General features: G+C 24.6%; 1 protein-coding gene across 1 annotated transcript; it reads right to left on the reverse strand.

Moving 5' to 3' along the window:
* Window positions 1-25,810, reverse strand: LOC145837914 (patched-related protein 18-like). The gene is made up of 21 exons (XM_082945402.1): window positions 25,672-25,810; window positions 25,336-25,437; window positions 25,152-25,253; window positions 19,195-19,338; window positions 18,250-18,505; window positions 17,714-17,824; window positions 16,148-16,420; window positions 14,923-15,127; window positions 14,177-14,412; window positions 10,614-10,683; window positions 10,272-10,490; window positions 9,815-10,049; window positions 9,186-9,323; window positions 8,031-8,156; window positions 7,099-7,262; window positions 6,439-6,606; window positions 3,332-3,467; window positions 3,082-3,245; window positions 1,256-1,440; window positions 851-1,086; window positions 1-550 (listed from the first exon to the last, which is right to left on the reverse strand). Exons 1-21 carry the CDS (start codon window positions 25,768-25,770, stop codon window positions 440-442), a joined length of 3,480 nt encoding a protein of 1,159 aa, XP_082801528.1. The 5' UTR covers window positions 25,771-25,810; the 3' UTR covers window positions 1-439.
* Window positions 25,811-26,969: the final 1,159 nt, after the last annotated feature.

A 26,969-nucleotide genomic window follows, 5' to 3' on the forward strand; every position in this document is an offset into this window, starting at 1 on the left:
CATATAATACAAGCACTAACACGGTTTAAAAATTTATTGTTGTGAAATAATGAGTTATCGTTATTTTAATTTCAAAATTATTTTTTGTTCTTAAAAAAAAAGCATTTAATGTAAACACACAATAACCGTCTTAATTGTTTTAAAAAGTATAGTGCTTACTTATTAAAAAAATAAATTCTGAAATATTCAATAATTTGGTTTTTTCTAAAACATTTTTAAGCTATAAAATAACAAAAAAGTTTTGCAATATCAATGGAAAACATTAAGGAACAGTTTTATTGAGATTACTTAACGAGAAAAAATGTTTAATTAAGATTGCAAAATAAATAAGTTGTTTTAGAAAAATAAAACGAAAATGATAAGATTTATTTAAAACTTAAATTGTAAAACACAACAAAAAATTATCTAAATTAATTTAATAATTACAAGGAGTTTATCGCTAAGAAGGGTGTGAAGCCAATTTGTAGGGAGGTGGGCCGATTAAACTGAGAATCGCAGGTAGAAAAACCAATGAGTTCCACAATCCAAATATTACTGTACTCACAAAAATCTGAAACAAAAAATTGTATTTAAAACATTTTGCATTAACTGATGAAATAATACTTTTATTTTAAAAGTTTACAGTATTATTTTTACAGAGTATCTTATAAAAATAAAAAAATAGTATGCTAAGATAGAATATTTTAGAAAAAGTTTACGGATTTTGTAATGTAAAATTTATTTTAGTTCTAAAAGACTTTATTAAATTTTTAAAACTATGTAATAAAACTTTTAAAAAATCAAAAAAAAAAACCTTTAGTAATTAGACAAAAATTATACACGTTTAATAAATACATCAAACAAAGCATACTTTGAAAAATGTCAACGTGACGTAAATGTTTGAACCAGCCAGCATAATGATTGGTAAAAATGTGCTGAAACCACCATTGAAAACTGCTGGTCCCATATTGATTAAAGAAGCTTTTGCTCTTTCGCTTTTAGTACCCTTGTACACCATAAACTTGTACCCGATATGAGAGGAGTAGTCTACGGCTAACCCAATAGATAAAATTAAACAAACCATTGTTCCTGCTTCAATTGTGAGACCTAAGATTTTTTTAAACGACTTAAAAGATTTTAACTGGTTTCTTGTTATATGACATAATCTAAAATACAAAAAAAAAAAATTATACACATCTATGAAAACACTTTCACTATAGCTAGCCTCATTTTACTATACTCATTTAAACAATAAAAGTATCTTATTAAAACTAACCCCAAAAAAATGTTACGCCTGCAACATTTATTATTGTGAGTAAAACACTGATAATGACCCAAAAACAAGCTTGAAGTGATGAAATTAGAAAAAATATAATAACCGTCACAGCAACAAAAGTCAATACTAAGTTGGTTACAATTTCTTTTTGCACCAACAAAATTGAGTCAAGTGATAGATAGTTTCTAGAATTTTTTTTAATAGATTAATTTTGTTCTGCGTTACAATACTATTTTTAATTATTTTTAACACTTATTTTGTTGAAAAATTTTGAATTTTGATGTTGGTTGATATTTTATTATTAAAGACTTAAAATAAATACTGATATTAGATAAATTAGATTAGTTTCTTTTAGTTGTGTAAAGATAATGTTATTAAAGCTTTTTTTTGGCACTAATAAAATAAATTTAGGAAATTTTGAACGATTAAAACACCTTTTACTAAATTTTAACAAGTTATATTTGATTTAGAAAAAATATTTTACATTAATTTTTTCGAAAAAAGCACCAAATAAGTTTTTATAACCTATGATTATTTAAATGTTGCCCATATTCTCACAACTTGTTTAACAACTCTTCGTTCAAAAACATAATCATTAAGAGATTTGTTTTATAATTTTTAATATTTTTATTAATTCGTCGAAATAAATCGTACTGTTTTCTTTTTGAAAACAATCACTTAGCGTAAACACTATAAACACTAGAAAGAAACACGTAAAAGTTTTTATTTAAACCTTAACTACCAATAAGAAACTATTTATAGATGTTTTTATACTTCCTCAGGTTGGCGTAGTTTTACATTTTATTTTTGTTTATACTTTGTTGTTTTGTGAAAAAACACGTTTTTTTTATTAAAAAACGATATTAAAATCATACATACCTCATCATTAAAACAAGACTTTGAAATTTTTTTATGAAAAGACTTAAAAATTTTCTAATAATTAAGTAATTGAATTTTATAAATTCTAGATCTCGATAACAGATAAAACAAATTAATAAACAATAAAAGCAGCTTCTTTAGTTCTCAGTTTTTTTTTAGTATGCTAGATTTTTTATAAACATTAACAAGTTTTACAAATACTAATTTTATGCAATTACCAATAAAACTGTTATTCAATAAACTAGTATTGAAAATTCTTAAGAGTTTGAAAGTATTTTAAGCTTTAAACTTAAGTTATTTCTTAGCAACTTAACATTTTTTAATCATTCAAATATTTTCATAGCGTTTTAATCCTAATCTACTGGACATTATAAACTTTTCTGATAATTCATAGTTAGGCTGGTAATTAATCTTCAAGTCTAGAAACATAGCGTAAAGTGTAAAAATAAACACGGTATGGTTTCATTACGTTTTATAGTAGCGAACCAAAGTGCTACTTTAATTTGAAAAACTTATAGTTTTCAAAAATTTTTACTTGTACCAAAACTTTTTTAATAATTTTTTGAAGTCAAGTGTATAATAACAGAAGAAAAGTTAAAGATAAGAATTTTTTTATGATTTTTTTATAATATACGATATGAAATAAAGTTTTGAGAAAAAACAAGCTCAGCAAAAAGAATATATAATATAGAGCATTATTCTTAATCGTTTAAAATTTTTATTGACTCTAAAGTTGTAAACAATTTGTTTATTATGTAGTTTTATCACTTAACATGTCATCTATTTTACATATGTTTTTACAAGACCAACTAATAAACTTTTATTTTTTTTAGAACCTGTTAACGAGATTTTTAGTTATAACAAAACTAAATTTAGTAACATAACTAAATTTTCTTAATGTTAAGATCCGAAAGAAGCTGTTTGATAACAAAGTCTTGATAACTCACTCATTCAAGGGAAAAACTTCTCCATCGGGCCACCGGAATAATGAGCATATGTCTCTTATAGCTCTCATTCCTGGCAACGCATACGATTGGAGATCTACAGGTTTTTGAGTACACCTAAATCTTGATGCCGTCAAGTTATTGTGTTCTGGATGAATATTCACGTCCTATACATAAATGTTTGTTTAAGTTTTAATTGGTTTCGGTTGACATAGAAGAACTTAATTTAATACAAACTTTTAAAAGAACTTACAACTCTAAATATGGGATGCTCACTTAAAAAATTAATAACACTTGCACTGTAGGTTGTTGAGCTGTTTCTGAAAATTAAATCGTCTGATACATCTATACCTAACTTAGAATTCCAGCTGATAAACTCATCAAACCAGCTAAAAAAAATAAATACAAAAATTACAATTTATTATGATTAAAAATTGAGTTACTTAACAAAATTAGTTGTTGTGCTTTCAATTAATACATTTTATTTAAGTAAAATAAGAACACTCACTTAAACAACTATTTCTTGGAATAAAATTTTAACAAAAAAAAAACTTTTATATATTTAATAATATGTAATTTCAAATTAAGTTTTACTTTTACTTATATTGAAGTTGTTTTAACAATAAATTTTTAAAGAGCTTCACAATTAAGGAGCCTTTATACAATTATGACAAAAGTTAAATTGTTAAAAAGTTTATTACTTAACAATTGTTTCACGCTAGTGCGATGATCACAAGTAAAAGTAAACAAACTAATAAGTTGCAACGGACTAACAATTTATATAGTTTTAGATAAGTAATTAGTTGATTAGGTGATTGGTTAACTAATTGAATTTTAGTAATATTCAGCAAGATAAATTATAATTAACGTAAATACAATCATAACAAAAATCAAACGACAAAACAAAACTATATAATGAAAAACAAAGGTAGATTAAACTTAAATCTAGCAAATTAAGACTTTAAATAAAATTTTGTAAAATGTCTACATTTTCCCACCAGTTCTGATCTCAAGTTTAAAAGTTTGTTTTTATCTGCAAATGCGATTTCGAGTCTTTCTAAGTTACATAGGGTGCAAATTTTACTGGGCTTATTTTGGTTACTGCGATGAACAATTTCCCATTTCATCATTTTTCTTCAATCAGGGTTGCAATTCTTTATTTTGTGAATGAATCTACTTAATCTTGTGCTTTCTTTCTTCTTTACATTATTAAAGAATTGTGTATGTTCGTAAAATCTACTTTTGAATTGTACCAATTGTTGAACCAATGTAAATATGTTCTTTTTTGTTATACATGACTGTTGCTTTATAAATGACTCCTTTGGTAAGACATTCACCTTTAACTGGACAATTATTTTTTGATCTACAATTGCATAATTTGCGGTTTTCTTCAGTTGTATCATTTGAGTTTTGAAGTAATTTCTGGTTGTGATTGGACAGTTCTTTTTCCAAATTGGACATGCAAGAATATGAAATCTTAATTGTATTTCTATTAAATATAGAACCATAAAAGCCTGATTTAGGAAAATGTCTGGATACTAATTTTAGGAATTCTTTCCCAATATTCGTCTTTATAGAATTACTGAAAGGAGGATTGAAGTAAAAAACTTTTTTTTTTCTTAATTTTCTTCTACTTTTTCCAACAGGATTACTGTGAACATATGATAGTTTTGCTTTAAAGCCACTATTTCTAAGGTTTTTTCATACGGATCTTTTATCTTGTCAAATATGTCTTTAGTTTTTGATAGTGATGGTAACCTTTTTTGTATCATTGATGGGATTTCTTTTTTTATTGGGTATGGGTGGTTTGAATTAAAGTTCATATAAATATTCTTAGCATTTTCTTTTCTAAATGGAAGGTGTCTTTCTCCAGGTCCATAGTTATGTCCAAAAAATCCACCCTCTGTGTACTGAGTTCAATTGTCACTTTTAAGTTATGTTGCTGAAATACTTTCGTTAGGGATTTTCTCAGTTGTTCAATAAATCTTGGTGATCGTTTTTTCACTATAAGTAAACCGTCATCTCGATAAAGGCCGCAATTGGATATTTCGATCTTCTTATCATTAATAATCTCATTTAGGATAAATAATCCATCCAGTTCACAAACCTCTGCTCCATGAATGCTTCCCATTATGATATCAAAAAGATCATGAGCAGAATTCTTTTTTATCCAGCATTCATTATTGAAAAATAGGATAGTTTTACATGAGTGAAAAATAATTTCAGCTTGATCATTACTAATATCAATATATTTTCTTGCAAATTGAATATACTTTGTTAATAGTTCTTTGGAAATGCTAGGACTTAGCAGCAATATCTAGCGAGGAAATGGGTCAAATATGCACGAGGAAACTTTTGCGAGAAGACACTTTTTTTTTGAATAATTATTTTTGAACAAAAATTAAAAAAACAACATAAAAAGAAAAAATTAATAACAAAATGAAAATTACTGAGTTAGGAGTAACAGTATCAGTAAAAAATATTAAGAAAAAAAAAGTTATATTAATAAGAATAAATATACCGACCAAGGGTAAGGGTTAGGATGATAACAGTTATAGAAAAAAAAGTATAAAAAAATATATAAATAAAAATAAAATAAATAGGTAAAAAAAGTGAAAAGAAAGCAAAGCTATTGACCAAGAATAAGTGTGATAGTAAAAACAATGTAATATAAAATAATAGAAACATAATAATTAATTTAAAAAATAAGAAGAAAGCAAAGCTACCGATCACGGGTAAAGATAAGGGTAACAGTGATAGTTGAAAAAGTACCAAAGCATAAATGATAAGTTTATAAAAAATAAATTACCAAGCATAAGTAATTCTTAGGGGTAACAGTGATGGTAAAAATAAAAATGAACAATATATGTATATATATTTATATATATATATATTTATTTATTTATAGTATATATATATATATTAAATAATAAGTTTTAAACTCGTGCAAAAGTGACCTTTCGTGCATTTTAGAAACCTACTTTTCTAGTGGTTTGCCTTCAGTTTACTCAAAACAATTTATTTAAACATCAGAACTATTCATAATCACAAGAAAAGTTGCTGCTTAAGATAGTTTATAACATTTATTTAGTCAATTTCACTCTGTAAAAGTAGAAATCTGCGGCAGAGTTTAATAAAAATAATCACATAATATACAATACCTTTTATTTTTATTAAAAATGTACTTTAATGAAAAGTATACATTTTGTTTTATTTTATGAATTTTATGAAAACAATTACTTTTCCTTTTCAAAAAAATAGTTAGTTAAAAAAACTTAGTAAATTTCAATTACTAATAAAAATTCTTTTGAAAAAGACTTTTGAAGATTTTAAACTATTACTAAAAATAAATAAACATACCCATAACAGCTGTTTTCAACGACATATTCGTTAGACTCTAGTTCTTTCTTTAAGTCCTGTTCCATCATACGATTTCGAAAGAAGTCACCATCAACCATATTGATCGTTGTTACAAACTGGTTTTCAGCAAAATATTTTTTTTCAGCTTTGAAATAGTCGCTTAAGTAGCTGAATATTAAATGCAAAGCCTTAATAACGTAGATATTAAATGAGAGTATAATTTTTGCTAAATTCCTGTGCTTATAAGCTATATGTGTCAACTTCAATTAGTTACCTCGCAGTTTTTTTACAAATATATAAATTTATAGTAAAAAACAAAGCTGATTTTAGTCATAGTTTTCTAATATAATATTATATGTATTTTTTGAGTTTTTTAACTAAACTTTATTTTTTTTGTATAATAGTTAAACAGAAAGTACAAAAAGCTACCTTTTTTAAACTAAAAAATATATTTTAAAGTATGTATAGAGCTTATCATAAACTAAATGCTATTAAAATTAAAATAACTTAACGGTTAGCTTAGAAAAATATTTTAAATAGAAGTACATATTTATATTTATTTTGTTACCAATGTTATTAAAAACAAAATCAGTGCTGTTTTTAAATTTCTATGAAACCTTAACTTAAGCGAATAAATTATAACATTAAAAGCAAAATAACCTATTAGAGTCATAGAACCATTTTTCATCATAATCATAGGTTAGATTGGAAACACCCCAGCACATAATTCCCGTTACTGTAAAAGTTGATAGCAAAACAAAAATCTTTACGATTGTGTTAGTTGCGACATAAGACAAAACTTTGCTGAAGAACTTTTTCTGTAACTGTAAAGTTTATTGTAAAACATAACATAGCTTCTTAATTTTTTTACAAAATATTTACTATAATAAGCAGTTTATTCTTTTTTATTTGTTATAAATGAATGCTGTTAAAACTTTGTAGGATATTGAAAAATGTCTATAATAGTGTAAACCCTAAGATTTAAAAAAGAAAACAATAATAATTTAATCTGTTACATTATTTTACGTTAGAACTGTTTTGACTTTTTTAACAAACATAGTAAAAACGTTTTATCAGAAAACGATAAGATTAAAATAAGATTCTATTGTTGTCTTAATTTGATAAAGTTTTTATGCTCTATATTGTAGGCCATTGGTCATATAAGAAACAACTGCAATAAAATGGTATATAAGAACTTTATAAATTCATAGTTGCTTATATAAAAGTAAGGATCCACACATAACTTATTCTGAATACAATTATTGTCCAATTTATTTTTCAAAGAACGTGTATTCAATTTTTTGAATTTGTTTTATTTTTTTTTTTTGTTAAAATTTTACATTTTATTTTGTAATTTAGTTAATAAACGATTTAAAAATTAAATTTCTTTAAACAATTAAAGCTTATTTTGTGTGGTTTACGCGTCATTAACTTTTAATTATGTAATCAAAACTAAAACTGATAGCCGTTGTTTTGATGTCTTCTAAACTTTCTTTCGATAAAACTGGTTTAAAAATAAAAAACATTTTTAAATATTTATCTTTTAAGTCATCACATAGTAAAAAAAAAAACATAAGTAGATAAATTTTCACCTGCATATTCGCATATTTGTTTTCTTTATAAGTAGACTTATGTTTATAACAACTTAAAAGAAACCCATCGTGCTTTTTCATTTTTCTTCTTTCATCAATAATTAGTGCAGGAAAGAAAAATGTTACCTAAATAATAATAACCAAAACTGTAAGTAACTTAAATACTTCTAAAACCATTCAAAAAATACATTACATTTTTAAAAGGTAAAATTCAGTTTTATGGAATATCAAGAGCTTTTTAATACTTTTTTTTGTTTCTAATCATGTTATGAGCTTAAAATGTTTTAAAATAATCTAGTTAATAAATTTTTCGGTAGTTCAAAATTGCTTTAAATTAAATTTGTATTTTTTTTTTGCTAGTTTGTGATAAAAATTGATAATAAAATTAAATACTAGATTAAAAAACTGTGGTTATAAAAAGAGATTAAAAATTTTCTTTGAACTAGCTCATAAAGCTAAAACTTTATATTTTATTGAACTATAAAAGAAAAGTGCTCAAAAAGTTTGGTTTAAGGACCTGTTCTTCGAAAGAGCCACCAGGTAATTTTAACTTTTTTAGTTAACTTTTTATTTATTAAACAGGTTTTTTATCAATTGTAAATCACTAATACAATGTTTCACATCAGTGATTTTAAACTTAAGTTATTAAAGTCTTTATAAAGAGGTGCAAGCATAATAACAATTTTTACATTCAATTAGATTTTCAATTTTTGATATTGTAAAACAAAATTGTAAGTTTGAATTTTCAAACTTATTAGATTAGGAAAACAATTTGTATTTTTTAACTTGCATATAATTTACATTCTTAAAGTTTTTTCAATGACTACTTTAAGCAGTAAAAGTTTATGAAAAATGTATCAATATGTAAAGTTAATTTAAAACTGTTTAGATTTTTTGTTTTTAATACTAGTTGAACTTTAACTCTATACTCAACATAAAGCTATGCAAAAATAAATTATCTAACTAAATCTAGAAAATAAAAAACATTGTAGGAATAAGTCGAATATAATCTACAATATAAATACTTTATTGTTATTTTATGAAGTTTTAAGTTATAAAATACCTAGTATACTTTTTTTTGTTCAATTGTATTTACTTTAAATGTTAAAGCTTTGCATAATAAGTTTCTACTTTGATTTTAAATAAGATACTTACTTGCATGATAAAAAGTGTAACTACACCTAGAGACAAAGTAACACAAAATGATGACAGAAACGGAATTGTTGAGGAAATTCCAATGCAGAACGCAATTAAATCTGTCATTGAAGTCACAGTAATTGAAGCACCAGCTAGCTGTTTATTGTGTTGATATAAATTATAGTTAAACAAAAAGTTAAAAAATGTAATTCGTTCTGCAACATAATTTTTATTGTTTCTTCTAAAATGAAACTAATGTTATTTATATATGATTTATCTACAGAGCATTATACTTTAAGGGATTTTTTTTTAACTTCTGTGAAATAAATTTTTATTAAAACTTTAATTTATAAGATAGAAACCTATTGTTTTAAAGTTAACTACAATAGTAAATTCACAAAGAAAAATTTAAAACACTCCTTTAAATCATTTGATTAGTTTCTATTCAAATTAAATAATATTAAAAAATATCAAAGTTTAGCTAATGTGTCACTTTAATTAAAAAATATTAAATAGGCATACGAAGTTTTTTGAGGACCACAGGTTAGCACAATAAATGTTAATCAAAAATTTTGAGCTGAAAATTTATTTTCTATAAATTCTAAGACTATTCATCTAAGTAGATTAAAATCGACACGTATACAAACACTTAATGCAGATCCAGCAATTTCTTCAATACTCTTATGTTTGTTTTCTGGCATCGAAACTACGTTATCCCAAGTTCTTAAAATTACAAACATGTCATCAACTCCAATACCTAAAAGTAGAAAAGGCGCTAAGAGTCCAAGTTGTGTCCAAGGGTATAAAAGTGCAGCTGACAAACCAATTGTGAAGCCTAAAGATAAACCAATTGAGACTAAGCTAGCAACTGAGACCCAAAACCTGAATTTGAATAAAATAATTGGTTTAAAAGAAATACTCTAGACAGATAAAGAAAGCTTTAACTTTAAAAAAAACCATGGAGTCTTAAAGCTTACTTTATATTCTAAAAAAAAAGTCTTTCGTATCAGCAACAAAAATAAATATAGAAGTTTTACTACACAGTACTATTAGTTTTTTTTAATAAAACTGTTGAAAACAGTATTAAAGTACGTAATAATTTACCTGTGACCAACTAAAGACCAATTTCCGGTCATAACAAGAATATACAAAAAAATAAGAAAGCCTCCATAAATTAAACGAGGCATGTCAGCATAAAATGTTTTGTCAAACTCTATGGTCTCACTTTGGGCTCCTCTAACATACACTTCGTCTAAATTTGGATGTTCCGAACCATTTAAGCTTAATTCAACAAACTTTAGTTCCCAATCAGACTCTGTATACCTAGAAGTAACAAAAACGTTTGTTTCGTGTTTAGTTAACAAACAATATAGTGGTGTTTAGCATTTAAGACAGATGACAGCTCCATACAAATTCTTTTTGAACGTCAAACTGTTTTTAACTTACCATGTATAATATCGCATAAAATGAGCTGTAGCATTTGTTACATTATTATTTGAATTTCTCACTGTAGCACCTGTTTATTTTTGTTTTAGTTAGTATTAAAGTTACCTACCGTTATGCCTAGCTTCATTGTTTCTTAAAATTTTATAAAAGTTGTAAAAACATCATTTAGTTAATCTACATAAACTATTTTTTTTAAATGATAATAGGTTTATTTTAAAGTCGTAACTAGGTGACAAACATAAAAAGATCAAATAAGATTCTTAAACATATTTTACTTTTTATTTTACTATAATTTCTTCTATGTATTCCTAAAACTTAAGTTTATCTTTGAAATAAAAAATTCAACTTATTTTATATTATTTTAGTTGTTTTAAATACTCAGAGTTAAAAAAAGGTACATAAGGGGGTATTTAACCTTTTAATAACCATTTTAAAGAGATACACATAACTTTTTCATAGTTTAATTCATTTTGACCGTGTTTCGACTTTACATTATTTTCATCAAAAATAAAACAGTGCAATATATTTAAGTTTAGTGCTAAAACTAAAAATATTAGACAAATTATTTAACACGATTTTTAATGTTGTACATTAAAAATTATAAAGTACGGTAAAGTTACAACACTTATAAAAAAGTTTAGGTAAATAAAAATTTTAAAAAAATTGTAAAAGAAGTTGCTTGTAAAGAGATGTAAAATCATGTGGTGTACAACTTTAAAACCGAAAGGTTCCATCGTATACCAGGTCCTAAGACCAAACTTTTAGGCGTTTTTTTATCGTCCAATAAACAATATAGTAAAAGATATTCAATTAAAAAGTCATAATGTGTGGGTAATACCCGGTTTAATTAAATGTTTGTTTTAAATTGAACTATAACGATTAATTAAATATGATTCACTAATATTTTAAAATAATGCAGAAATAAAGTTGAGACCTTGATAAGTGAAGAAATTTTGATTAAACGTTATACTCCAACTGTTATGTTTTTACTGTAATTTAAATGTTTATTTACCCATATTTTATTTTAAGTCTTGTAATTTTACCGTACTCTATTATTTTAAATTTTATTTTAATTAGATTATCTTATATATCAGTTTTTAATACCAATTTTAGTTATATTGCACACGGTCAAAACACGGTCAAAAAGAAATAAACAATAAAAAAGTTATGAGGTTATCTTTAATTTAATTTAATGATGAATAAAAAATAACAAATTTTGAACTAGTAATTGATATGAGCTTCAGTAAACATTTGTAAAAGAAAAAAAAAAAGTTTTAAACTTAAAGTTGAAATTAAAGATAAACTTAAGAGATTTTAATTAACCTAGGTTACAAAAAGTTTTTTAGATTAAAACTAAGTAACAAATAAAATAAAAAAGTTAGGTAAATTTTTCAAAATTAGATATGGTTAACTGTTGTAAAAAATTAGGGAAAATTAGTTTTAAACAAATAAACTAAAAACTTTTATATTGTTAATTACTAACTTCTCAGGCTTAAACATAACTATGTTAAAAATAATGAGTTATTTATCTAGGTAAACTTAAATAATTTTTCGTATGAAATCAAATACATTAAAAAATATTATAATCAATAAAACTTTTAGTTTGATTTACTTGAGTGTTATCAATGATAGTTAATAATAAATATACATTATATGTAATTTTTTTAAACAAACACAAATTTCTAGTTATACCTTTCTTTTTTTCTAATAATTTCTTTTTGTATATGTGTAATATATGAGATATTGTTACAGCCTTATGTACTGAAATTTCCTTTTGCACTCTTTTTTACAATCAAAAATGGTAATTTAACGATTAAAGACCGTACTTAATATAAATACTCCATGAACTTAAAAAAGTACTTGTACTATACTAAGTTGTTTATTAAACGACCATAAAGGCTTAAATTTTAGTTTTAAAACCGGATGAACGACAGAAAACTTAGTTTTATTAATCGTATACAATAATCGTTGTACGATTCCATAACTAAAAAGTAAACGTAAAAGTTTACTTAAGTTACTCCTCGATCAATTTAACTTAGAATACAATATTAACTATCTTAAAGTTAATAATCCTACAATAACCTAGTCAAAACAGGCACTAAGAGATACTGATAACTATGTTTCTGACTTACTCATACAAGTAAAAGTCATACATAGCCTAGTATAACTAAAACAATGACGTTTAAAGATTTGATAGTATCTAATGGAAATAGTCATTTTATTTAAAACTTGATAAAAAATAAATAAAAATTATTTAAACGGTCTTTATAAATACCAATGTAAAGAATTATATCTTTTTTCAGAATAATTAATTCTAAGTTATTAATTTATATCTAAATTAATCTAAGCACAAAATGTGCAGTATTATTAAAACAAAGATTAAACATAATCTAAAGTAGTTATAAAAGTCAATATAATTAAAAAATAAAAAATGTACAACAAAAAAAACAAAATGATAACAATTCTATATTTTATACCGTATACTTTTTTTTAACTACAATTCGTAAAAAACCACTTACTTAATCGTAAAATTTTCGGCATAATAAAAGTATTTTATAGGCTTTATTTTATTTTTTAAAAAGCTAACTATTTGTATTGTTATCTTTTTATTTAAAAGGTTCAAAAAGTAAATAATACATAGTTTAACTTGAACGTGTAGACAACATGTTTATTTTATAATTCATAGCTTAGACTCGTTATTTTTAAAATAGGGTGTGTTCGTTTGTTAAACTCTTGTTTAGAGCAGCTAAAAGGCACATGACTAATTTAAACAGCAACTTTTATGTATATGTGTATTTAAGCTGGTTCTAAAAATTATGTAAACAACACGTAAAGGGTTCATAAACTATCGTATGTCTGCGTACTAGGTTATACAAGCACCTTTCTAAGTCACTGCATCGATATTATAAGTAGCCATTATTTTGATTTTAATATAACACCATTTATGATCATAAAAGCTTTGAAAAATATGTAAATATCGTTAAACTTACACAAAGTGTGTTTGACTTGCCTTTAATTTTTAATTTCAACTTTATAAACTATACATATTTCACAATTAAAATAGATAATAAATGATGAACTTCACACGACCAACAACAACAGCATCCGAGACAACCTACGACCGGTTTCGTCCTAATTAGGACTCATCAGGCAAGCATAGTCGCGAGAAGCCGCTGTTGTGATCCTACCAAGCGGGGTTAAATACAAAGTACTGAAGCGACCGTTTGTGAGTAAAATTGAAAAAATTTACTAAGTTAAATCCTTCACAGCCTTAATTTGTCTATTTTAACAATTAGGATAAACATTTAAGAATACGACAATTTAATTAAAAAATACTTTTTGTTAACACATACCTTTTATTAAGTTTAGTCTTATCAATATATAATATTCTGTGTATAAGTGTTGTTAGTTCTACAATAATGTTATTACGTAATAAAAGTCTCTCAGTTATAACTGTTTTTATATCTTTTAAACGAAAAATAAATAGAGTCTTAAATATTAAAAAAATATTCAATAATACATTTTTTTACTAAGTCTTAAAAATAAATATTATAAAGACAAACCTAAATTATTTGAAATGACAAACGGTATGTTAGTGTAAGGACTATAAATTACTGGTGAGCTGTTTAGTTTACTTAATACTTTTTCTTTCGTCAGACTTTCAATAGTATCCTTTTCATAAGACCATAACTCAAACAAGCTAGATCTTAAACATTTGGAAGTTCCATATATTGGAAAACAGATAGCTGCGTTATAATCTAAGTATGATTTATTGTTGCTGTCTAGTGTGTTTACCAACCTATAATTTAAGAAATAATGTTCACTACAAAAATATACTAACAATTTTAACATCATGTATGTAAGTAGATATGCTTAACTTTATATTGTTATAATTTTTCTAGTTTATTGAACAACTAAAATAGACGCTCAAAGTAATAAATAAAAAGACGCACAAAAAACCTTTCGGTTATCAAGTCGCACACCACGGGTACCTTTTAACGTCTTGTCAAGGACTGTAACCAACGCGAGATTTTAGTCTTAAGTAGGTAATTAGTTTCTTACACTAAAAGTTAAGTTTTGACGTTTTTATAATTTTTTAAACTAATAGTATTTAATAAAATAACTTAAAACTAAATTAACTTACTTCTTTACAAAAAACTATGAAGTAGTCTAATAATAATTTTGCTTAAATTTACGTTTATTCAAATAGATTAAATTAACAGTAAGTCTAAGTGATGTACTGAAACAATAGTTGATTAAGTTTGAAGTTAATAAAAACAATTAAATACATAAAAAAAATAATATTTACTTATCATCAAATTTTGCCATGCTTCTAATTTTATCTGTTTTCAAAACATCTTTGCTGACAACTATTACGTTGTTTTCTCGCATATAATGCGGAAAATTCTTAGTAACCACGTCAATCTGCTCCCGAAGTAATGCATCTTCAGGAAGTAACAACTCAACACCTTGTGAAATCTTCCTTTGCTGAATTATCGATACTGTGAGAGTAACTGTAAAATGTAGAAGTTTTCGTTATAGGAAACTTGTACTTTAAAACTTTTGTGGTGAAATAATTTAAGATGGAAAGAAGTTGTGTAATATTTGTATAGAAGATTATAGAAAAATTAGCAGTTTTCCCAGACAGTCAAAAAGTTTTCTTTTGTTTTTTTTTGTTTATATTGTCAACACCCATTATTTAAGAATATAACGTTTTTGATGGTTTTAAAACTGGTAACAAATCTAAAAATCATATGAGAAAGCTTTCGACAAATTCAACTGTTTTTATTTTTAATAAGTACAGATTTGTTTTACTCTTACAACACTTTCAAAGTCTGTAACGCATAATTTTAAAGCCAAAGTGGAATTTAATCAGTTTAGATAAAATAGTAGTTTATTATCTTTTTGTAGTCTATATAATTCAAAAAATTATATACATGTATATATAGTTATAAAAATATTTAAGTATTATTCAGTCGAATTATAAAGAATTTTTAGTTAACTTTTGAAACATGCAGAAAATAATCTTAAAGTGCTTGACATTTTAACCGCAGGTTTTAGACTATTTACCACTGGCTTAAGTTTATTCGTCAACAATCTCAAGTTTTCCTGTCAATTATCAATGTACTAATTGAAATTGTTGCGCAAACACAAAGTAGTTTAAGCTAACTTATTAAATTTTGTGTTTATACATAACTTACATAGTTAAAAACACAATTGTGTAACATTATTTATAAATTTAAATTTTCTATCAAGATAGTGTTGTTTTATAAATTTTAAAGAGTGCGTTTTAAAAAGTAGTTTTTTTTCACTACTGTATTTAGCTTAGTACTCTAACTAAAAAAAACACTATCAAGTTTTAGGCATATTGCATTGTCAATAATTTATACATTACTAGTATAAAATTCAATTAATTGTTAAATTGCATAAAGTTTCTTTTTTATCACGCTTATACATTTTAAAACAAAACTTCTGTAATTTTTCTTACTCAATCGAAAGTTAAACAGTTTGAATGCTCATTAATTTTAACAAACCTCCAACAATTATAGACATAGTCATGAATAATTTTGAATGCTTAGCTGCTTTTAATCCAATGATGTAAAAAAACTTTTGCATTGATAATGATATCCAATTTCCGATTTTGTTAACAAAAGCTAGGATAGTTTTCAACCAGGTTTTAAGCCGATACTTTTTAGATTTGTTCTTTTGATCATCTTCATTACCGCTTGTACTCGAACTTGAAGTTGAACTCAAGTTTTCATCTAATATTTGTTTCGGATTTTTTGTTTTTTCATTAAAAGAACTTTCTGTTAGATTTTTGTTTATTTGTAGTTAATGAATCATTTGAAAGTTTTTTAAAAAAGTAATATGTATACTACATATTTCAAATCTAAAACATTGGATACTTTGTTGGAAGACCTTAGTAAAAATTACGCACTTAAAATTGCGAATTAAATTTAAATAAGTTGAAGCGTTTTGTTAAAGGTTTAAAAAATAGTTTTATGTTTATCTTTTTTCAAAAAAAAGTACAATATTTATACTTGGCTATAAGTATTGATAATTTATACTTGTTGTGTCAAATGATATTAAAACTGATTTCAGTTACTAAATTATAAACTATAAAAACAGATTTAACATTTGATAGTTTTGTAGTAAGTTTTTACTAATTAAAAAACTCGAGCTTTGTTATAACTACTTTTAGTATGTAGTTGCTTAATAATTTTAAGTACTTTAAAGTTAAAATTTCTACAAAGACATTCATTTTTTTAGTTAAATGTGTTACCTTAATTAGATAAGAAATTTTCCATTTATTATATTTAATACCGTATTAACGACATTCTAACAAATTATTGAATAATGCAGTAAAAATTTCTATATTTAAAAGTTGTTGCACAACTTATCAAGTTCTAAGTATTCAAGTTCATAAAATTTCGATTCTAATAGTTTTTAGCTATAGTTATTTACCTCTTTTAATATTTTTTTTTAATTTTCTTTACTTTTTAAAAATTTATATAGACCTAAATAAACGTTTATACATTTTTTGAGTCTAAAACATTTTTTGAGATGTTCTTTAAAAAAGTTAAAATGTGCCTATTTTAATAACCAACACACTTAACAAAGAGAAGCGAAGTTGTTTATAAATGAATGCCAAAATAGGAATGCTTTTATGAATTGTTTAGTGGAACTGTGTCAATTGTTTAACACAAAGAAACATATCTTAGTTAAAATATTAATTACTTTGCAAATTGTTGTTATTATTGTACACTTGTACAAAATTGTTTTGTAAGATTATTTATTATTTAACCACTAGCAAGTTATTATTAAATATTTTTATTTGATTTTTTTTTTTTTTTCCATTATAATTTTACTTATTAGTCCTACTTATTTTTTTCAAACTATAATTTATTTTAAGCTTAGAATTTTTTATAATAATTTAAATTGTCAGAATTTAAATGGTCGTTAGTTGAACAGTCATGTAACCTTTAAACATTTGTAAAAGAAGTCAACTATTTATTGATTTAACTTTTAAAAAAAATTAAAAGAAAATTTTTCAGTATAAGAAAATACTAAATCTATTTTTTATTTTTTAGAAAACTAACTTTTATTGTTTGTGGAATAAGCCTGATCAGTAGTAACAGAGGTAGTAACTGTACAAATGGTTGAGTTTGACCTTGAAATCGTGTAAGTTGATGAAGTTTTTAAATTTGAGTCTGTAAAAAAAAACATTTTTTTAAGTAACTAAAAGTTTCAAAAGCTATTTTACGATAAAATATTTATTAATTTACGCAAGTTTGTTCATTATAAGCTTTTTAGTTTGTCTACACAGTTTCTTTCTAAAACCGATGTTAAATTACTTATCATAAAGTTTTATGTTTATTTTTAAACTTTATAAAGTTTTACAAAGCATGCATAATAAAAACACGGTTAAAGATAAAAACAACATTAGCTAAAACAAAAACTTTTAAGGCTTTTAGTTATTTTGGTTTTTATCTACTGCATTTAAAAAATAATCTATACATTAAAAAAAAATAATGTCGTATGACTTTTCTTTTAATACAACTTAAATGAAAACATTTTTATACAATTAATTTTAATATTGTGTAAACAACTTCAACTTCTAATAATAAACACTCACTAGAAAACTCGAAATCGAACGATTCTTTTTTTACAGATTTCTTAGGGTATCTAGTCCAAAATGATACTAGCATTATCATCCACAAATCGTATATTGCTAGTAAAATTAGAAAAATTAAAGTAAGCAACAATGGAGTATTAATAACTACTTTTCCGTTTTGACTTTCCAGTATTACGGCTCTTAGATTTTCACTGCACACTTTTAATGAAGCTCTTACTCCTGAACAATCTTTTTCTGAATACCCACAACAGATAAACTATAGTAAAAATAATAAAAAAATTACTATGTTTTCTAAAATATAGAAGTTTTTGAGAGTAATTTATCACAACGCGTATTAAATTTTTCAAGTAGTTATGTAGTTATCGTTAAAGTCTCATAATTATTGTATGCAATAAAAAATCAAAGCTACTTGAAAAGTAATGTACAGTACTTAAAACAAGTGAGAAATCAAATAGATGAACTTGAAAATATAAGTTTTAGAATTTTTTTTTTACGTTTTGTATTTTGTAATTGACGTATCGGAATTATGCATCAATATACTTAAACCAAAAAAATAGAATTTACTAAATAAAATTAAAAGACCCCTATTGATAATAGTTGTATATTGAAATTTTTAAAACAAAAACTAGAAAAAATTCATTAAATGTTTATTTAAAAGAATTTTTTGGAACAATAACAAATAAGAAATTTTAATAAACTTAAGCATTTAATTAAACGTCTAATACAGTTTTTAGAACAAGTTACAAATAATTCATATACTATGTCTGTACATACAGTGTCAACAAGCAAAGTTCAGTTACTTCATTATTAATGAAAACTAACATGAAACACTTTTCTCAGATTTAGACAGTGATGCTTAACAGATAAAAGTTTCAAAAGCTTATTTAAAAGTACTTAAACAGTAAAATGGTCAAAGTACATTTTGAAAAAAAGTTTATTACTAACGTAGTTTTCTAGCAATTCTATTGTGCTAGAGTCGGCATTATCCCACATTTCTTGGCCGTAGTAATCCACAACATCTTCTCTTACTGCTGCGAAAACAACTACAACTAATACGAAAAGAATATGTGCGACAAAAGCAATTAACACCTGCAAAAAAAAATATACAGTTTACACAAATGATTGTTATACAAAATAAAATTAAGTGGTTTTATATAAACTTTTAACATATAACGGTTTTATCTTTTTTAAGCAATGTTATACTTTACTTAAGTCCATTTTTAATTTTTTGTAAATAATCGTAAATTTAAAAAAAACCAAACAGTTTATTTTATAAAATTTAATAGAGATAATTTACAGAAAACAAAGTTAAGGTTTTTTTAAATGCAGTTACAATTAGTTCAAATTTGCAAATAAATTAAGCTAGCTAAAAGTTGTTTTATAGCCGAATTTCTATAAAACCTTTTTAGATAAAAATTGCTAAAAAAAAGTATTAATTGGTTTTTAAAGCTAATTATTATAATTAAAGCAACTAGATTATGAAATGAAGGATAATTAAGAAAACACAACTTATTAACATTTTTATTTATTAATTAGTTGTTAGTCTGTGCACAAAGTTTAATTGAAAAATACTTTACAATTTAACATTGAGTTTTTAGTTGCATTTTACCATATGTTTTAACAAATATTGTTTATTGAACGCGAAAAAACGCTCAAAAATTTTGGTCCAAGGACCTGGTGCACGAAAAAACCTTTCAGTTATCGAAACAAAAGAAAGTTATTTCAGTTTAAAAAAGTTAACGATAGGTAACGGCTGTTTTTTTTCACAAACGGAATTTTTTTTGAACTAACTCTTAAAATATATACAAGCTAATTTCTACATACCTTTTATGCTTTCTAAAAATAAAAACTAGTTTTATCAAAGTTTTTTATACATGTATATATATATATATATTAATAAAACACAAAGTTTTCAAATACAATTGTTTCACTGTTCTTTAAACAGAACAGATCTTTAGTTTGTTTATTGTAATAATATCTTAAAACTTTAGTCAAAGTGTACATGAAAATAAGCAAAAACTTTAAGGATTGTTACGTCACTAAATAAATCCTTAAAAAATATAACACACACTAAGTTTGCATATATGTAATATATATGTAGTTATATATAGAATTAAGTTATTTAACTTAATAAATTAAATTTTTCACACTGAGCCCACCTTGAGGGCTTTATTAATAAAAAGGTTTATTTAAAGATGCAAAACTCAAAGAACTCGAGTTTCGTGATTACTCACTCATCAGCTTCAAAACAAGTTTAAAATAGCTTGTTAAAATTGTTTTGAAGCTGATGAGTGAGTAATCACGAAACTCGAGTTCTTTGAGTTTTGCATCTTTAAATAAACCTTTTTATGTAGTTATATATATATATATATATAAAATAAGGTTAATGTTTAAACATAAACACTTTCAACTGAGCCCACTTGAAGGGCTTTTAAATAATTTATTCAAATGGCGATTTTAAAAATTCTGGAACATATGTTTCACAAAGCTTTAATTTTTCATAAAGCTCTGATCATCAGCCAGTTAAATTCAAAATACAAAGCACTGTACTAAACAAAGATACAAAAGTTATGCAAAAAAACAAAAAACAGTATGACGTAATATTGTACATTACAAATATTCAGTACAAAAATCGATCTACCTTCTAACTAATTAAACAACTAAAATTAACGAAAACAACAGTTATTTGACTATAAAATGCTTCAAAATTTGTTGTGTTTTAAAAGAAGCTTTTTTATATGTCGACAAGACGATATAAATTCGCTTCGCTTATTTAAACAACCTTCCTTTTTTAACGCATACATAACGGCTGTTGATTCTTTTAAGCACAGCCTACAAACAGGGTTGTTACCATCTGCTATTGGCTGTGCTCTTTTTATCACCTCCCAAGTTAATTTAAAATCAATGTTTTTGCGCTTAAGGCCGCAAACATACTTCGAAAGCTCAGTTTCATTTTCGTATACACCACCTTTAAAGGATTTTTTATGGTTGGCATACCGAAATCTGAATTGAGTGGAGCATAGGCCGATGTAGCACTTCTTTTCAAGGTCAGAGTTAACTGTTGCCTTGTAAATAATGTTCTCTGACCGGCAATTGCCCCCCTTCAAATTGTATTTACAGCCACCGGCGCAATTACACTGATTTTTGATTGAATTACTTTTGTTTAAAATCCTTTGATTATGTGACTTGATTAATCTCTCCAAATTCGCCATACATGAATAACTGATTCGCATATTATGTTTGTTAAATATCTTTGATAATGGGTTATTTTTGTTGAAATGTTTTTTTACTAGATTTATGAATTCTCTGCCGATGTTTGTTTTAACTGAAGTACAGAATGGGGGATTATACCAAATTATATTTCGCTTTCTTTTACTTTTATTGGTCGTTTTGTTTTTTTGCTCCGTTGTTTCAAAATTAAGTTTATCATTGTAACCGCATTTTTTCATTATTAGTTCGTAATCTTGTTTTGTCTTTAAAAAGTTTTCTTCGTTGCTTGATCTTTTATTTAAACGTTTATTAATTATTTTTGGTATTTGGTTTATAATATTTTTTGGGTGGCTAGAATATTTATTTATATACATAATTTTTGCGTTTTTCTTTTTATAAGGTAAGAAAAACTTACCTTATAAAAAAAAAAAAGAAAAACCCTTATAAAAGAAAAACGCAAAAATTATGTATATAAATAAATATTCTAGCCACCCAAAAAATATTATAAACCAAATACCAAAAATAATTAATAAACGTTTAAATAAAAGATCAAGCAACGAAGAAAACTTTTTAAAGACAAAACAAGATTACGAACTAATAATGAAAAAATGCGGTTACAATGATAAACTTAATTTTGAAACAACGGAGCAAAAAAACAAAACGACCAATAAAAGTAAAAGAAAGCGAAATATAATTTGGTATAATCCCCCATTCTGTACTTCAGTTAAAACAAACATCGGCAGAGAATTCATAAATCTAGTAAAAAAACATTTCAACAAAAATAACCCATTATCAAAGATATTTAACAAACATAATATGCGAATCAGTTATTCATGTATGGCGAATTTGGAGAGATTAATCAAGTCACATAATCAAAGGATTTTAAACAAAAGTAATTCAATCAAAAATCAGTGTAATTGCGCCGGTGGCTGTAAATACAATTTGAAGGGGGGCAATTGCCGGTCAGAGAACATTATTTACAAGGCAACAGTTAACTCTGACCTTGAAAAGAAGTGCTACATCGGCCTATGCTCCACTCAATTCAGATTTCGGTATGCCAACCATAAAAAATCCTTTAAAGGTGGTGTATACGAAAATGAAACTGAGCTTTCGAAGTATGTTTGCGGCCTTAAGCGCAAAAACATTGATTTTAAATTAACTTGGGAGGTGATAAAAAGAGCACAGCCAATAGCAGATGGTAACAACCCTGTTTGTAGGCTGTGCTTAAAAGAATCAACAGCCGTTATGTATGCGTTAAAAAAGGAAGGTTGTTTAAATAAGCGAAGCGAATTTATATCGTCTTGTCGACATATAAAAAAGCTTCTTTTAAAACACAACAAATTTTGAAGCATTTTATAGTCAAATAACTGTTGTTTTCGTTAATTTTAGTTGTTTAATTAGTTAGAAGGTAGATCGATTTTTGTACTGAATATTTGTAATGTACAATATTACGTCATACTGTTTTTTGTTTTTTTGCATAACTTTTGTATCTTTGTTTAGTACAGTGCTTTGTATTTTGAATTTAACTGGCTGATGATCAGAGCTTTATGAAAAATTAAAGCTTTGTGAAACATATGTTCCAGAATTTTTAAAATCGCCATTTGAATAAATTATATATATATATATATATATATATATGTTTATACTTATTTACTATAGTTTACAACATACTATATATAGATACTATGGTTTCTATAGAAACAATTCAAAGTTTTTTAAATAAACAACATAATCTTGTTTAACCAACGTTTATTTGTGGACTAAAACGCTAAGTCACTGAAATAATCAGTTATACCCAGTCAGTTTTTTTGAACTAACTCTTAAAATATATACAAGCTAATTTCTACATACCTTTTATGCTTTCTAAAAATAAAAACTAGTTTTATCAAAGTTATTTATAATAATAATTAAGGTTTTTGGTAGTTTATTGTCGATTGGTAAATTAATTTTTGCATAAGCCGTTATGCATGATTTTTGATAGTTTCAAAATTACGTCATAATCTATTTATGCCAAAAATTTTAACTTTCATTAGTGATTTTGTTTTGTGCTTTTAAACTTTTTTTGAAGTTGATGAGTGAATAGTCACGAAACTCGAGTCCTTTGAGTTTTGCATCTTTAAATAAACCTTTTTAATAATAAAGCCCTCAAGGTGGGCTCAGTGTGAAAAATTTAATTTATTAAGTTAAATAACTTAATTCTATTATATATATATATATATTAATAAAACACAAAGTTTTCAATACAATTGTTTCACTGTTCTTTAAACAGAACAGATCTTTAGTTTGTTTATTGTAATAATATCTTAAAACATTAGTCAAAGTGTACATGAAAATAAGCAAAAACTTTAAGGATTGTTACGTCACTAAATAAATCCTTAAAAAATATAACACACACTAAGTTTGCATATATGTATATATATGTAGTTATATATATATGTTTATAGTTATATATATATATATATATATATGTTTATATTTATTTACTATAGTTTACTACATACTATATATAGATACTATGGTTTCTATAGAAACAATTCAAAGTTTTTTAAATAAACAACATAATCTTGTTTTGCCAACGTTTATTTGTGAACTAAAACGCTAAGTCACTGATATAATCAATTATACCCAGTGCAATGATGGGAAGAGCAATATTCCCTTTATACTTTTTCGTTGCTTAACAAAACAAGTTCATATTTGTAAGCTCGTTTTTATCAATGTAGCGCATAGAAATATACGCAAAGTCATTACAACTGTTTTATACAATTATGCCGAACCCTAACTTTATAAAGCAAATTCTATTGTTTTATTTCTCCTTTTAGTTTATGCTTATATTCGCGATCATCTAACTAATATTTGCTGGTTAAATAATAGTTATATTTGTTTCATGCAACTTATTTTAAGAACTTATGAATAACTACTTTCAAGGTGTTTTACTAACGTTAAGAAGAAGGTGACTTTAGGTTTGTACGTTTAATTATTAAATAAACAGGCACATTTTAAAGATAAAAATTTTTATATATACACTTTAATATCTCTATGATTTATTTTCTTTGATATAGTGGTGAATGCTTTTTAAGCCCATACTTTTTATAATAATATAATATTAGCAATTAAAATATAAAGACAGTTTTAGTTTTCATTTTTACAATATACACATTTAGATAATTTATTGTTTTATTAAAGTTACTATATAGTGCTCTATACCTTAATGCAAAGTAAAGCAAAGTATATATTTAATTATTATATTTTTATAAAGTTTAAGTATATACATATGAAGGCTTTAAGTGTTTAAAAAAAACTATTTAATATTTAGGTATAAAGAAAATGAATCAATCTTATAATGTTAAGAATAAATTTAAATAAACAGTTTGTTAATACATAATTTCCGTTTCAAAAGATTTATATAATTAAAATAAAGTTTAAAATAAATGAAGTAAAAGTAGTTTAACAAGCACTTTTATTTAAAAGTGTTTGAAATAATAATAAAAATTCAGAATCAACTTTAGTAGTACTTACTCGACTTTTTAATTTAACGAATCCGTAACATGAATTTTTCCTTAATCTAAGTACTAAATTTTTAGCTTAAAGTAGTAAAGTCAAATCTTCAGTTAAAAGTTAACCTTACAAATTATTAAAATACTTTACTAAGTATCTAATAAAAGTTGTTGCTTGATAAGTAATAATAAACTCACTATAACTTTGATAAAAGTCTGTTTAGTATGTAACGATAAAATTGCAACTCCGTTGACAACAAACGTTGCAAATCCAAAACCAAAAACCCATTTACCAAGAATCTGTTTTATTAAGAGGTGATTTTTTTGTTAATGTTTTAAATCGAAAAGTTTTTAAATTACTTTTGTAAAAACTGCAACTAACTCCTAATGATAAAGCATGATCTCCATAATTTTCAATATTTTTTTCACCGATAATGAGAATTTGAAGAGGAACAAAAACACCACAAAGAAACGCGCCAAGTTCCTATAAAAATAAAAAGTTGTATAAGTTAGTTTGTTGTATGAAAATATATTAAAATATTAAAACGATTAGTTTTGTTTTTAAAATTTTTATGTTAAGATGATTTTTTTAGCTTAATTGTTTAATGTTCTACTGATTTTTAAGCTATCTTATAACTAAAAACAAACACATTAATAAGAACAAAACATAAGTATATATAAATGATAAAAAAAAAATAAAACTGGTTATTAAAAGTACCCATCCAGCAAATGATGATATCTTTAAAGCTTTTTTTAACTTTTCATAAAATCCATACTTCACGCTAAGACTATTTGTTTCGTAAGTAGTTTCGGTCATTAACTTATTTTTACTAAAAAAAAAATACAATTATAACTCTGTATAAGTATTAATTATTCCACAACTCTTTCTAGGTTTTAAAGTTTCTAATATTTTAAATAACAGTTATTAAACTCATACTAATAAAAAACATATAAAGTAAAAAAAAATATACATTTATTAACATAAATTTCTTTCAATACAGAACTTAAAAAACATTAGCTGTAAAATAAAAACATATATACAATAAAAAAAACTTGTATTTAGCTTATTAAGTACTGTTAGTAAAATTTCTAATAGCTGAAAGTTAAACCTTTGCATTTCAATTTTTTATACGATGAAACAAAAGTAGATGTTAATTACTTATAAAACATCGTCTATACAAGTTTCAGTTAAAGTTACTAAACTGTGAATACTAAAAATAAATAGAAGCTTTACTATACTTTTATTAACATCAATAACATTAGTAAATGTCAAGTTTTTAAACTATTTTTGTGCTTGTACGAATACTTTTGCCGACAAACAAAAGGCTTTTCATTTACAATGCTACATATGCTTTTTTCAAGTTTTCTTATTTTTTACCTTCTTCAACTTAAACTTGAATAACTTCTCTCGTACAAATTTTTAGCTTAAGATTTTTTAGAATTTTTAATCTTTTATTTAGAATATTATTTAATGATTTTATAAGTCTTGTGCCATACATTTTTACTTTTAGGTTTGATGTAATAAAACTTCATTTTTGTCTATTTGATATTAGTGATTTTTATACTATTATAAGTGTTTTTTTTTAATATTTAAATCATATACAACTTAAATAACATATGTACACATATAACAAAAATATTTCAGGTTTTATAGTCAAAATTATATTTATACTTTTAACTTTATATTTTTTAAAACTATCAGCATTTTTTTCACATAAAATAACTAAATTCACACAATTTTTTTGAAGAAACTAAATTTTGCAAAGTTATACTTAAAACATCAACATTACAAATTAAATGCAAAACTTATAGAGATTGATATATATATATATATATATATATAATGTATTTTAATTCCGTGTTAATTCTCACTGTTGTTTGAATAACAACAAAAACACAACAGAGAAACGAACTAAGTTCCTTTAAAACTTCAAAAAGCCTTTTCTGCCTACTTCTAAATTTAACGTTTATTATTTGGATGTTTTCAGGCTATCATTAAAATCAAAAATTTAGAAA

Source organism: Thalia democratica, chromosome 6 (assembly GCF_965202585.1).
Source record: "Thalia democratica chromosome 6, ktThaDemo2.hap1.1, whole genome shotgun sequence".
In the NCBI taxonomy this organism is placed as follows: domain Eukaryota; kingdom Metazoa; phylum Chordata; class Thaliacea; order Salpida; family Salpidae; genus Thalia; species Thalia democratica.

Excerpts from the sequence above, each read along its gene's own strand:
- LOC145837914 (XM_082945402.1), bottom strand. The coding sequence starts at position 25,770 with ATGACCGAAACTACTTACGAAACAAATAGTCTTAGCGTGAAGTATGGA. Across the intron at positions 14,413-14,922 it reads ATGGCAAAATTTGATGATAA|GTTGGTAAACACACTAGACA; the intron begins GTAAATATTATT and ends CTTAAATTATAG. Across the intron at positions 1,441-3,081 it reads GAAGTTTTTCCCTTGAATGA|AAACTATCTATCACTTGACT; the intron begins GTGAGTTATCAA and ends AAAAAATTCTAG.